This window comes from Procambarus clarkii, chromosome 59 (genome assembly GCF_040958095.1).
Source record: "Procambarus clarkii isolate CNS0578487 chromosome 59, FALCON_Pclarkii_2.0, whole genome shotgun sequence".
In the NCBI taxonomy this organism is placed as follows: Eukaryota; Metazoa; Arthropoda; class Malacostraca; order Decapoda; family Cambaridae; genus Procambarus; species Procambarus clarkii.
This window is the reverse complement of record NC_091208.1, coordinates 25499524-25511698: the sequence shown is the minus strand read 5'-3', so window position 1 is coordinate 25511698 and position 12175 is coordinate 25499524. Positions and strand designations below refer to the sequence as shown.

The following is a 12175-nucleotide window of genomic DNA, read 5'->3' as shown; positions in this document are numbered from 1 at the left end:
GGACAGACAGGTGGGTGTGGTGGGGACAAACAGGTGGGTGTGGTGTAGACAAACAGGTGGGGGTGGTGGGGACAGACAGGTAGGTGTGGTGTAGACAAACAGGTGGGTGTGGTGGAGACAAACAGGTGGGTGTGGTGTAGACAAACAGGTGGGTGTGGTGGAGACAAACAGGTGGGTGTGGTGTAGACAGACAGGTGGGTGTGGTGGAGACAAACAGGTGGGTGTGGTGTAGACAGACAGGTGGGTGTGGTGAAGACAGACAGGTGGGTGTGGTGAAGACAGACAGGTGGGTGTGGTGTAGACAAACAGGTGGGTGTGGTGGAGACAAACAGGTGGGTGTGGTGAAGACAAACAGGTGGGTGTGGTGTAGACAAACAGGTGGGTGTGGTGGAGACAAACAGGTGGGTGTGGTGGAGACAAACAGGTGGGTGTGGTGTAGACAGACAGGTGGGTGTGGTGAAGACAGACAGGTGGGTGTGGTGAAGACAGACAGGTGGGTGTGGTGAAGACAGACAGGTGGGTGTGGTGAAGACAGACAGGTGGGTGTGGTGAAGACAGACAGGTGGGTGTGGTGTAAACAAACAGGTGGGTGTGGTGTAGACAAACAGGTGGGTGTGGTGTAGACAGACAGGTGGGTGTGGTGTAGACAAACAGGTGGGTGTGGTGGAGACAAACAGGTGGGTGTGGTGGAGACAAACAGGTGGGTGTGGTGGAGACAAACAGGTGGGTGTGGTGTAGACAAACAGGTGGGTGTGGTGTAGACAAACAGGTGGGTGTGGTGGAGACAAACAGGTGGGTGTGGTGGAGACAAACAGGTGGGTGTGGTGGAGACAAACAGGTGGGTGTGGTGGAGACAAACAGGTGGGTGTGGTGGAGACAAACAGGTGGGTGTGGTGGAGACAAACAGGTGGGTGTGGTGGAGACAAACAGGTGGGTGTGGTGTAGACAAACAGGTGGGTGTGGTGTAGACAGACAGGTGGGTGTGGTGTAGACAGACAGGTGGGTGTGGTGTAGACAGACAGGTGGGTGTGGTGTAGACAGACAGGTGGGTGTGGTGTAGACAAACAGGTGGGTGTGGTGTAGACAGACAGGTGGGTGTGGTGTAGACAGACAGGTGGGTGTGGTGTAGACAGACAGGTGGGTGTGGTGTAGACAAACAGGTGGGTGTGGTGTAGACAGACAGGTGGGTGTCACCATATCCATCACTATACACTCCCCCATCAACACTGGCAAATATATCTCTCACAAATGAGAAAAAACACAGTATTTCACTTCCAATATTCAGCTGACACATACAATTAAATTTTATGGCGGATCAGTCGGAAGTCCCTGATACAGTATTTAATAATTTTGTTTTTCATGGAATGTTTAGGGCTAATATTTATTTGAAATATGTAAATTTTGATTTTTCATTATTTATATTTTTGATGATTTTAAACGGTGATAAAATACAAAAGTTTATTGCGATTACAAGGCTAATGATTAATGTCCTAGTGTGCGTGATCAATGTTTATTTGCCCTAACTATAAATATATGCAACAATATATATATATATATATATATATATATATATATATATATATATATATATATATATATATAACTGAAAACTCACACCCCAGAAGTGACTCGAACCCATACTCCCAGAAGCAACGCATCTGGTATGTACAAGACGCCTTAATCCACTTGACCATCACGACCGGACAAAATGAGGTGATAGCCGAGGCTATTTGAACCACCCCACCGCCGGCACTCGGATAGTTATCTTGGGCATAGCATTTTACCAAATCACCTCATTCTTTGGGGCAACACGTGAGGAACACAAATGCGAACAAGCCTGAATGGTCCCCAGGACATATGCAACTGAAAACTCACACCCCAGAAGTGACTCGAACCCATACTCCCAGAAGCAACGCATCTGGTATGTACAAGACGCCTTAATCCACTTGACCATCACGACCGGACAAAATGAGGTGATAGCCGAGGCTATTTGAACCACCCCACCGCCGGCACTCGGATAGTTATCTTGGGCATAGCATTTTACCAAATCACCTCATTCTTTGGGGCAACACGTAAAATGGGTAAAATGCTATGCCCAAGATAACTATCCGAGTGCCGGCGGTGGGGTGGTTCAAATAGCCTCGGCTATCACCTCATTTTGTCCGGTCGTGATGGTCAAGTGGATTAAGGCGTCTTGTACATACCAGATGCGTTGCTTCTGGGAGTATGGGTTCGAGTCACTTCTGGGGTGTGAGTTTTCAGTTGCATATGTCCTGGGGACCATTCAGGCTTGTTCGCATTTGTGTTCCTCACGTGTTGCCCCAAAGAATGAGGTGATTTGGTAAAATGCTATGCCCAAGATAACTATCCGAGTGCCGGCGGTGGGGTGGTTCAAATAGCCTCGGCTATCACCTCATTTTGTCCGGTCGTGATGGTCAAGTGGATTAAGGCGTCTTGTACATACCAGATGCGTTGCTTCTGGGAGTATGGGTTCGAGTCACTTCTGGGGTGTGAGTTTTCAGTTGCATATGTCCTGGGGACCATTCAGGCTTGTTCGCATTTGTGTTCCTCACGTGTTGCCCCAAAGAATGAGGTGATTTGGTAAAATGCTATGCCCAAGATAACTATCCGAGTGCCGGCGGTGGGGTGGTTCAAATAGCCTCGGCTATCACCTCATTTTGTCCGGTCGTGATGGTCAAGTGGATTAAGGCGTCTTGTACATACCAGATGCGTTGCTTCTGGGAGTATGGGTTCGAGTCACTTCTGGGGTGTGAGTTTTCAGTTGCATATGTCCTGGGGACCATTCAGGCTTGTTCGCATATATATATATATATATATATATATATATATATATATATATATATATATATATATATATATATATATATATATATATATATGTCGTACCTAGTAGCCAGAACGCACTTGTCAGCCTACTATGCAAGGCCCGATTTGCCTAATAAGCCAAGTTTTCATGAATTAATGTTTTTTCGTCTACCTAACCTACCTAACCTAACCTAACCTAGCTTTTTTTGGCTACCTAACCTAACCTTACCTATAAATATAGGTTAGGTTAGGTTAGGTAGGGTTGGTTAGGTTCGGTCATATATCTACGTTAATTTTAACTCCAATAAAAAAAATTGACCTCATACATAGAGGAAAGGGTTGCTTTATCATTTCATAAGAAAAAAATTATAGTAAATATATTAATTCAGGAAAACTTGGCTTATTAGGCAAATCGGGCCTTGAATAGTAGGCTGAGAAGTGAGTTCTGGCTACTAGGTACGACATATATATATATATATATATATATATATATATATATATATATATATATATATATATATATATATATATATATATATATATATATATATATATATATAATACACACATGTTGCCACGTGTTGCTCACGTGGCCCTATAAAGTGAAGTGATGCGATGAAATATCTCTGCCCGAGTTGACCACCGAGCGGTGTCGGATCTTGGATAAAATAGTCTCACGACTACCAAGATTTTTGTACAGTGGTTTGGTCTAGTGGTTACGGTACCAGGTACGCCAAGATGCATAGCGCTCCTGGCTATCTGGGTTCGAATCCTTCTGGGGTGTGGACTTTTCAGTTTAATAATAATAATAATAATAATAATAATAATAAATTCCTACAAGTTCCCTTGGGAACGCTTAGTCAAGAAAGGGAGCCATATAACCTAAGCTATTCTCTCCCTTTGAGATGTATTTTCTTGTCTCTTTAAACATAAATATTTAATTCAAAATTATCTGCTACCAGAAATTGTAGCCAAATATCCCCTAGTTTGCAAACTGTAGGTAGTAACTAAGTGATTGTAACCTATCCACCGCTGCCCACTGGATGGGGGGCGGTGTGCAGGACAAACATATCAATTGTGACACTAGCTCTCCACATATGTCAGTTGCTTAATTTAGGAACTGTACTTGTGGTCGATCTTGAACCCATTTATGATGTGACGACTTATACTGAATTTTGTAACTACCTCATCAAGATTGTAACTTGCTTAGCTAAATGAATTGTGGGGTTGAGTCCCTAAGCCCATTATGTGTCTCTGTAACCCTTTCCACTACCGCCCACAAAATGGGTATGGGGTGCATAATAAATGAACTAAACTTTAAAAATACTTGAACTGGAACTTGGGGGAAGTGGAGGGGAGGTTACTTAGCTAGGAAGCGATGGTATATCCAGTGTTTTGTAGCTTCCATGTGTCCCCAGCTCACTGAAGTTCCGTCACCACATCCTTGGCTGCACCCTGGCGTCACACGTATCCTCTTCCTTTCTTGGGTAATGCAGACGTGGCGCCAATCCTCTCGACGCTCCAAGCGGACGTGTTCTCTTGGCATCCAACGCTGGTGTCAACACTGGATCTTCCTTGACCCTACCCCTAGCGAGTGGAGAGGTTCAAGTCTACCTGTGACACACCTGAACCTGCCCATCCTGACACTGGGACGCTCTCTTAGATATCTGGTCGCCAGCTGGGTGTTTATACTCGTGTCCCAGCAACACGTCCCAGTGTCCCAGTGGTCTCATTAGTTATCTTAATTTAAGGATGCAATCTCATGTGCAGTACAAGGTGACACCAACAGTTTCACTCAAGATAGCCCTAGAGAATGGAGACTCACTCAAACACATAGGTGAGATTAAAAATTTACTGAAGAAAAATATATACAATTGTATAAGGAAATAGTCAGGTGGAAATTTCCGATGGCGGCAACCTTCTCTCGTCGCGTCTCTGGCAACATGGTCAGCTGACTGGGTCCACACGTCAGTCGGCGGGCACACACCTCGTGCCTCTGGCAACACGATCAGCTGGCGGCTCCAACTGTCAAACCGGCGGGGACACACCTCGTGCCTCTGGCAAGACTATCAGCTGGCGGCTCCAACTGTCAAACCGGCGGGGACACACCTCGTGCCTCTGGCAAGACTATCAGCTAGCGGCTCCAACTGTCAAACCGGCGCGGACACACCTCGTGCCTCTGGCAACACTATCAGCTGGCGGCTCTAACTGTCAGACCAGCGGGGACACACCTCGCGCCTCTGGCAACTCTATCAGCTGGACAATTCAAAATTCGTTTCTGGCTTCTTGAGAACCAGCTACTATTCCCAGATACACTAACGTCACCGCATCAACGTACTTATGTTCCACCACCAATTTACGCCTACATGAGCTCCTTGGCTCCTAGCCTAACACTATCACATAGACGATAAATGGTAACAAGAAATGCTCACGATATATAAAATATCCTAGCTCACCTAGATCTAAGGGGTAAAGGGAGTGATAACTATCTACCTTACTTCATTCCTTTACGAAGCCGACTCGTCCTCTGGCGAGGGATGATGAGGTTTCTGGACCTGGCTTCTGGTCTTCCGTTGATCAGTTCCTACACACACAAGTTCCTCAATCGTCCTCGTAATAACGCGTCCTCACCGTACTCACATCCGGCAGGTACGACCCTCTTCCTCCTCTCACTCGGGGTACTGGAGTCAGATACCTGCGCCGTTGCCCCTTTCCTCCTCTCACTGGCGCTGTAGTCGCACTTGCAGCCCAGTGGAGCTCCCCTTGCCTCACTTCCAGTGGATTCGGCCTGGCCGTCGCTACTCGTTTGATATGTAGAACGCGGTCCGCCGGTCGTCCCAAACGTTTCCAGCCCCCACGTCCGTTCCTGCTACAGACTCTTGAATAGAGAGCTCTTGACTCTCTATCCCGGCCAACCCTTGCTTCCTGGCACTCCACAGGATGTCTGCAGTATTAAAGCGATGCTTAAATCCACTGGTAGGGGCTTTCTGGCCTCAAGATCTGGAGCTTACTCGAGTGCGTCCACACTTTAGGGCGGCTCGAGAAGTACTCTCCCGCCCAGGCGTCAGCCGCCCCTGGGGTCCTCCGCCTCGTGACGTCACACCGCCAGAGGGCTCTCACCACTGGTTACTTCTGGCACGTGACCTGACCTCGCCAATCAGGTGCCGGGAGGAGTCACGACGTTTTGGAGGGAAACAGAATGGCTCGGCGCCATCTTGTGCCCCAAAAGGGCGTAAGCCCCTTGCATAATCACCCTTATATGGCAATTTTACAGCCAACCTGATAACGCCCACTCTCTCACACATATGAAAATGTTCCCTGGATATCAGAGAACGCTTAGGTTATGGAGATATGACTCTTCAAGCTGGGTTAGGAGAAATATAGGGGTGGGACACCGTCAGAACACCCACCGCCCCGCCAGCGACCATCCAACACCCACCGCCCCGCCAGCGACAATCCGGCCTACACCCACCGCCCCGCCAGCGACCATCCTACGTCCACCACAGTGCCAGCGACCATCCTACGTCCACCACAGTGCCAGCGACCATCCTACGCCCACCGCCCCACCAGCGACCATCCTACGCCCACCGCCCCACCAGCGACCATCCTATGCCCACCGCCCCACCAGCGACCATCCTACACCCACCGCCCCACCAGCGACCATCCTATGCCCACCGCCCCGCCAGCGACCATCCTACGCCCACCACAGTGCCAGCGACCATCCTACGCCCACCGCCCCACCAGCGACCATCCTACGCCCACCGCCCCACCAGCGACCATCCTATGCCCACCGCCCCACCAGCGACCATCCTACACCCACCGCCCCACCAGCGACCATCCTATGCCCACCGCCCCGCCAGCGACCATCCTACGCCCACCACAGTGCCAGCGACCATCCTACGCCCACCGCCCCACCAGCGACCATCCTATGCCCACCGCCCCACCAGCGACCATCCTACGCCCACCGCCCCACCAGCGACCATCCTACGCCCACCGCCCCACCAGCGACCATCCTATGCCCACCGCCCTACCAGCAACCATCCTACACCCACCGCCCCACCAGCAACCATCCTACACCCACCGCCCCACCAGCAACCATCCTACACCCACCGCCACACCAGCGACCATCCTATGCCCACCGCCCTACCAGCGACCATCCTACACCCACTGCCGCACCAGCGACCACCCTATGCCCACCGCCCCGCCAGCGACCATCCTACGCCCATCGCCCCACCAGCGACCATCCTACACCCACCGCCGCACCAGCGACCATCCTATGCCCACCGCCCTACCAGCGACCATCCTACACCCACCGCCGCACCAGCGACCATCCTATGCCCACCGCCCCGCCAGCGACCATCCTACACCCACCGCCCGCCAGCGACCATCCTATGCCCACCGCCGCACCAGCGACCATCCTATGCCCACCGCCCCGCCAGCGACCATCCTACACCCACCGCCCCACCAGCGACCATCCTACACCCACCGCCCCGCCAGCGACCATCCTACACCCACCGCCCCACCAGCGACCATCCTACACCCACCGCCCCACCAGCGACCATCCTACACCCACCGCCCTACCAGCGACCATCCTACACCCACCGCCCCACCAGCGACCATCCTACACCCACCGCCCGCCAGCGACCATCCTACACCCACCGCCCCGCCAGCGACCATCCTACACCCACCGCCCCACCAGCGACCATCCTACACCCACCGCCCCACCAGCGACCATCCTACACCCACCGCCCCGCCAGCGACCATCCTACACCCACCGCCCCGCCAGCGACCATCCTACACCCACCGCCCCACCAGCGACCATCCTACACCCACCGCCCCACCAGCGACCATCCTACACCCACCGCCCCACCAGCGACCATCCTACACCCACCGCCCCACCAGCGACCATCCTACACCCACCGCCCCACCAGCGACCATCCTACACCCACCGCCCCACCAGCGACCATCCTACACCCACCGCCCTACCAGCGACCATCCTACACCCACCGCCCCGCCAGCGACCATCCTACACCCACCGCCCGCCAGCGACCATCCTACACCCACCGCCCCACCAGCGACCATCCTACACCCACCGCCCCACCAGCGACCATCCTACACCCACCGCCCGCCAGCGACCATCCTATGCCCACCGCCCCACCAGCGACCATCCTACACCCACCGCCCGCCAGCGACCATCCTACGCCCACCGCCCCACCAGCGACCATCCTACACCCACCGCCCCACCAGCGACCATCCTACACCCACCGCCCGCCAGCGACCATCCTACACCCACCGCCCGCCAGCGACCATCCTACACCCACCGCCCGCCAGCGACCATCCTATGCCCACCGCCCTACAAGTGACCATCCTACACCCACCGCCCCGCCAGCGACCATCCTATGCCCACCGCCCGCCAGCGACCATCCTACACCCACCGCCCGCCAGCGACCATCCTATGCCCACCGCCCTACCAGTGACCATCCTACACCCACCGCCCGCCAGCGACCATCCTATGCCCACCGCCCCACCAGCGACCATCCTACACCCACCGCCCCACCAGCGACCATCCTACGCCCACCGCCCTACCAGTGACCATCCTACACCCACCGCCCCACCAGCGACCATCCTACACCCACCGCCCCACCAGCGACCATCCTACACCCACCGCCCCGCCAGCGACCATCCTACACCCACCGCCCCACCAGCGACCATCCTACACCCACCGCCCCACCAGCGACCATCCTACACCCACCGCCCCGCCAGCGACCATCCTACACCCACCGCCCCACCAGCGACCATCCTACACCCACCGCCCCACCAGCGACCATCCTACACCCACCGCCCCGCCAGCGACCATCCTACACCCACCGCCCCGCCAGCGACCATCCTACACCCACCGCCCCACCAGCGACCATCCTATGCCCACCGCCCGCCAGCGACCATCCTACACCCACCGCCCGCCAGCGACCATCCTATGCCCACCGCCCCACCAGCGACCATCCTACACCCACCGCCCGCCAGCGACCATCCTACACCCACCGCCCCACCAGCGACCATCCTACACCCACCGCCCGCCAGCGACCATCCTATGCCCACCGCCCTACCAGCGACCATCCTACACCCACCGCCCGCCAGCGACCATCCTACACCCACCGCCCCGCCAGCGACCATCCTATGCCCACCGCCCGCCAGCGACCATCCTACACCCACCGCCCGCCAGCGACCATCCTATGCCCACCGCCCCACCAGCGACCATCCTACACCCACCGCCCGCCAGCGACCATCCTACACCCACCGCCCCACCAGCGACCATCCTACACCCACCGCCCGCCAGCGACCATCCTATGCCCACCGCCCTACCAGCGACCATCCTACACCCACCGCCCGCCAGCGACCATCCTACACCCACCGCCCCACCAGCGACCATCCTATGCCCACCGCCCGCCAGCGACCATCCTACACCCACCGCCCGCCAGCGACCATCCTATGCCCACCGCCCCACCAGCGACCATCCTACACCCACCGCCCGCCAGCGACCATCCTACACCCACCGCCCCACCAGCGACCATCCTACACCCACCGCCCGCCAGCGACCATCCTATGCCCACCGCCCTACCAGCGACCATCCTACACCCACCGCCCGCCAGCGACCATCCTACACCCACCGCCCCGCCAGCGACCATCCTATGCCCACCGCCCGCCAGCGACCATCCTACACCCACCGCCCGCCAGTGACCATCCTGATGATGACCAATCTACCAAAACTTGATGTTTTATGACAAACAAAAAAATATGTCGCCGACTTAAACAAAAATTCTAAGTATATTAAAAATTTCTGGAACACTTTACAGATGAAATTTGTAATTTATTGTAAAAAAAACCCATTAGTATGAATACTAATTATATATCAACCGGTTCTCAATAGAGAGAATATAATTTAAAAACAAAAATTACCTCCAGCATTACTGAAGAATATTGGAGTGTAAATATTTTCACCGTGGGAACCACACTACAACAATGGGAAGAAAATGAGGAAAGTCCCAAAATAACTTGGTACAAGATTTTCAATCAGTGAAGGTGTGTGTGTGTGTGTGTGTGTGTGTGTGTGTGTGTGTGTGTGTGTGTGTGTGTGTGTGTGTGTGTGTGTGTGTGTGTGTGTGTGTGTGTGTGTGTGAGGCGCCAGGAGGGCCAGAGACGGTAATGATCCTGGAGGGAGCATCAGGTGTCCTGGACCACCCATCAATAACCTTAAGTGACACGGGTTCTCCACACTCCCGCCTGTTTATATAGGATCCTCCACCGTCGTCGTCGCCGCCGCCGCGAGTTCCTCTGACGGATCACCCGCAGCAAGACGCTCCGGGTTTTAGTGTTTCTCTCTCACCCTCTCACCACAAACTCCAGACCAGGCTTACTTACACCAAGCTCGCTTACACCAGGCTTGCTTACACCATGCACGCTTACACCATGCACGCTTACACCAGGCTTGCTTACACCATGCACGCTTACACCAGGCTTGCTTACACCAGGCTTGCTTACACCAGGCTTGCTTATACCAGGCTTGCTTACACCAGGCTTGCTTATACCAGGCTTGCTTATACCAGGCATGCTTATATCATGCACGCTTACACCACGCTCGTTTACACCAGGCTTGCTTATACAATGCACGCTTACACCAGGCTCGTTTACACCAGGCACGCTTATACTAGGCTCACTTACACCAAGCACGCTTACACCAGACTCACTTACACCAAGTTCGCGCATACCAGGCTCGCATGCCTGGTTGCCTGCACCAGGCTCGCTTATACCAGGCTCGTTTACATCAGGCACACTTACACCAGGCGCGCTTACACCAGACACGCTTAAACCAGGCTCATTTACACAAGGCACGATTACACAAGGCTCGTTTACACCAGGCTCACTTATACCAGGCTCACTTGCACCAGGTTCACTTACACTAGGCTCACTTACACCAGGATCACTGACATCAGACACACTTACACCAGTAGAAGAAGGTGTACCGGATGTGCATGTAACATATTTGAACAATCTTCTCTCGTACATACAGCAATGAAGCGCGTCAATGACTGGGCAAGTACAACTCAAACCGAACTTGAAGGCATATACCTTGCCACTGAATTTTTAAAAGACAAAGGCAGTGGACTTATATATTGTGACTCGCAGAGTGCACTCCTGGCACTGAACGCACATAGCAGTGACACCCAGAAAATAGTCAGTGATATTCGAATGAATGTTTTGAAAACAGATTTGAAATTAAATTCCTATGGATACCATCACATGTTGGCATCTCAAGGCATGACACTGTTGATATGCTTGCAAAGACAGCTTGTAGAAAACCAGTGGTAGAAATTGATATGGGTGTTTCATTAGCAATGGCAATTAAAGAGAATACTTAAACAAATATCTAATGAAGATCTCACCGACCTAACAAATTCACAAAGACCTGAAAGTTGTAGCATTAAATATTATGATAGATATCGTGAGGAGACATTCACATATGGGACTAATAGAACAAGAACCCGGCAATGTGATGTTATAGTGGCCAGAATACGCCTGGGATATAGACGTATCTGGCAGCTTTCTCAAAACCCAAATGTCGAGTACACAATGTGTCAACTTTGTGAAAGAGAAAACATGCACTCTCTTGAACATTATATTGTAGAATGTCCCATATTGACTGACTTTCGCTCTCCTGGGCTAAGGTATGATGAACTGTGTAATTACTATATGAGTACTGGAACACTTGATGATATATTGAACTTGTACCCAAGATTAACCATGTAATATATCAATTATATAATGTATGTATGTGATGTAACTATATAGCCTGAGCTTGTAAAAGCACCTTCAGTGATTAAGTGCTTAATTGCACACTAGTTTCTCTATCAGCTATCTCACTCTGTCAGGGTAAAAGAGACAAATGTATGTGAATGCATGTGTGTGTGTATATATGTGGGAACCGACCTGTGAGATTTATATTTATTTAATTTATATGAATTTATATTTACGTTAATTTATATACTTCGATAGCAATTTGTATAATGATAAGTGGACTGTATTTCTGCAATAATCTCATAATCTCACAAATCGATCCTCTACACATTAGGGGGGGGGGGTTATTAAATTAATATATATATGCAGCCAATCAAACTACAGAAATAACTACATACATTAAAGAGGTTCCTTATCTTATAGTACAGCAGGTTAGTCCACCAGGTATAACTAGGGTGTAGACACCAAATTATCCTCTTTGAGGTAGCTTCCATATCACCCAGTAACTGGTGCACAAATCTTGCATCCTCGTCTTGACCTGTCAAAAGTGCGCTAGCTG

At 52.0% G+C, this 12175-nt stretch overlaps 2 protein-coding genes across 2 annotated transcripts; one reads left to right on the top strand and one right to left on the bottom strand.

The window, feature by feature from the left end:
• Nucleotides 1-5766: 5766 nt before the first annotated feature.
• On the top strand, nt 5767-9595 carry LOC138353752 (uncharacterized). Its single transcript, XM_069307149.1, has 2 exons — nt 5767-6058; nt 6228-9595. The coding sequence occupies exons 1-2, from the start codon at nt 5767-5769 to the stop codon at nt 9593-9595; spliced, it is 3660 nt and encodes a 1219-aa protein (XP_069163250.1).
• A 608-nt stretch (nt 9596-10203) lies between these two features.
• Nucleotides 10204-10887, bottom strand: LOC138353751 (spermidine/spermine N(1)-acetyltransferase-like protein 1). The gene has a single exon (XM_069307148.1). The coding sequence runs from the start codon at nt 10885-10887 to the stop codon at nt 10204-10206; it is 684 nt and encodes a 227-aa protein (XP_069163249.1).
• Between the last annotated feature and the right edge of the window lie 1288 nt (nt 10888-12175).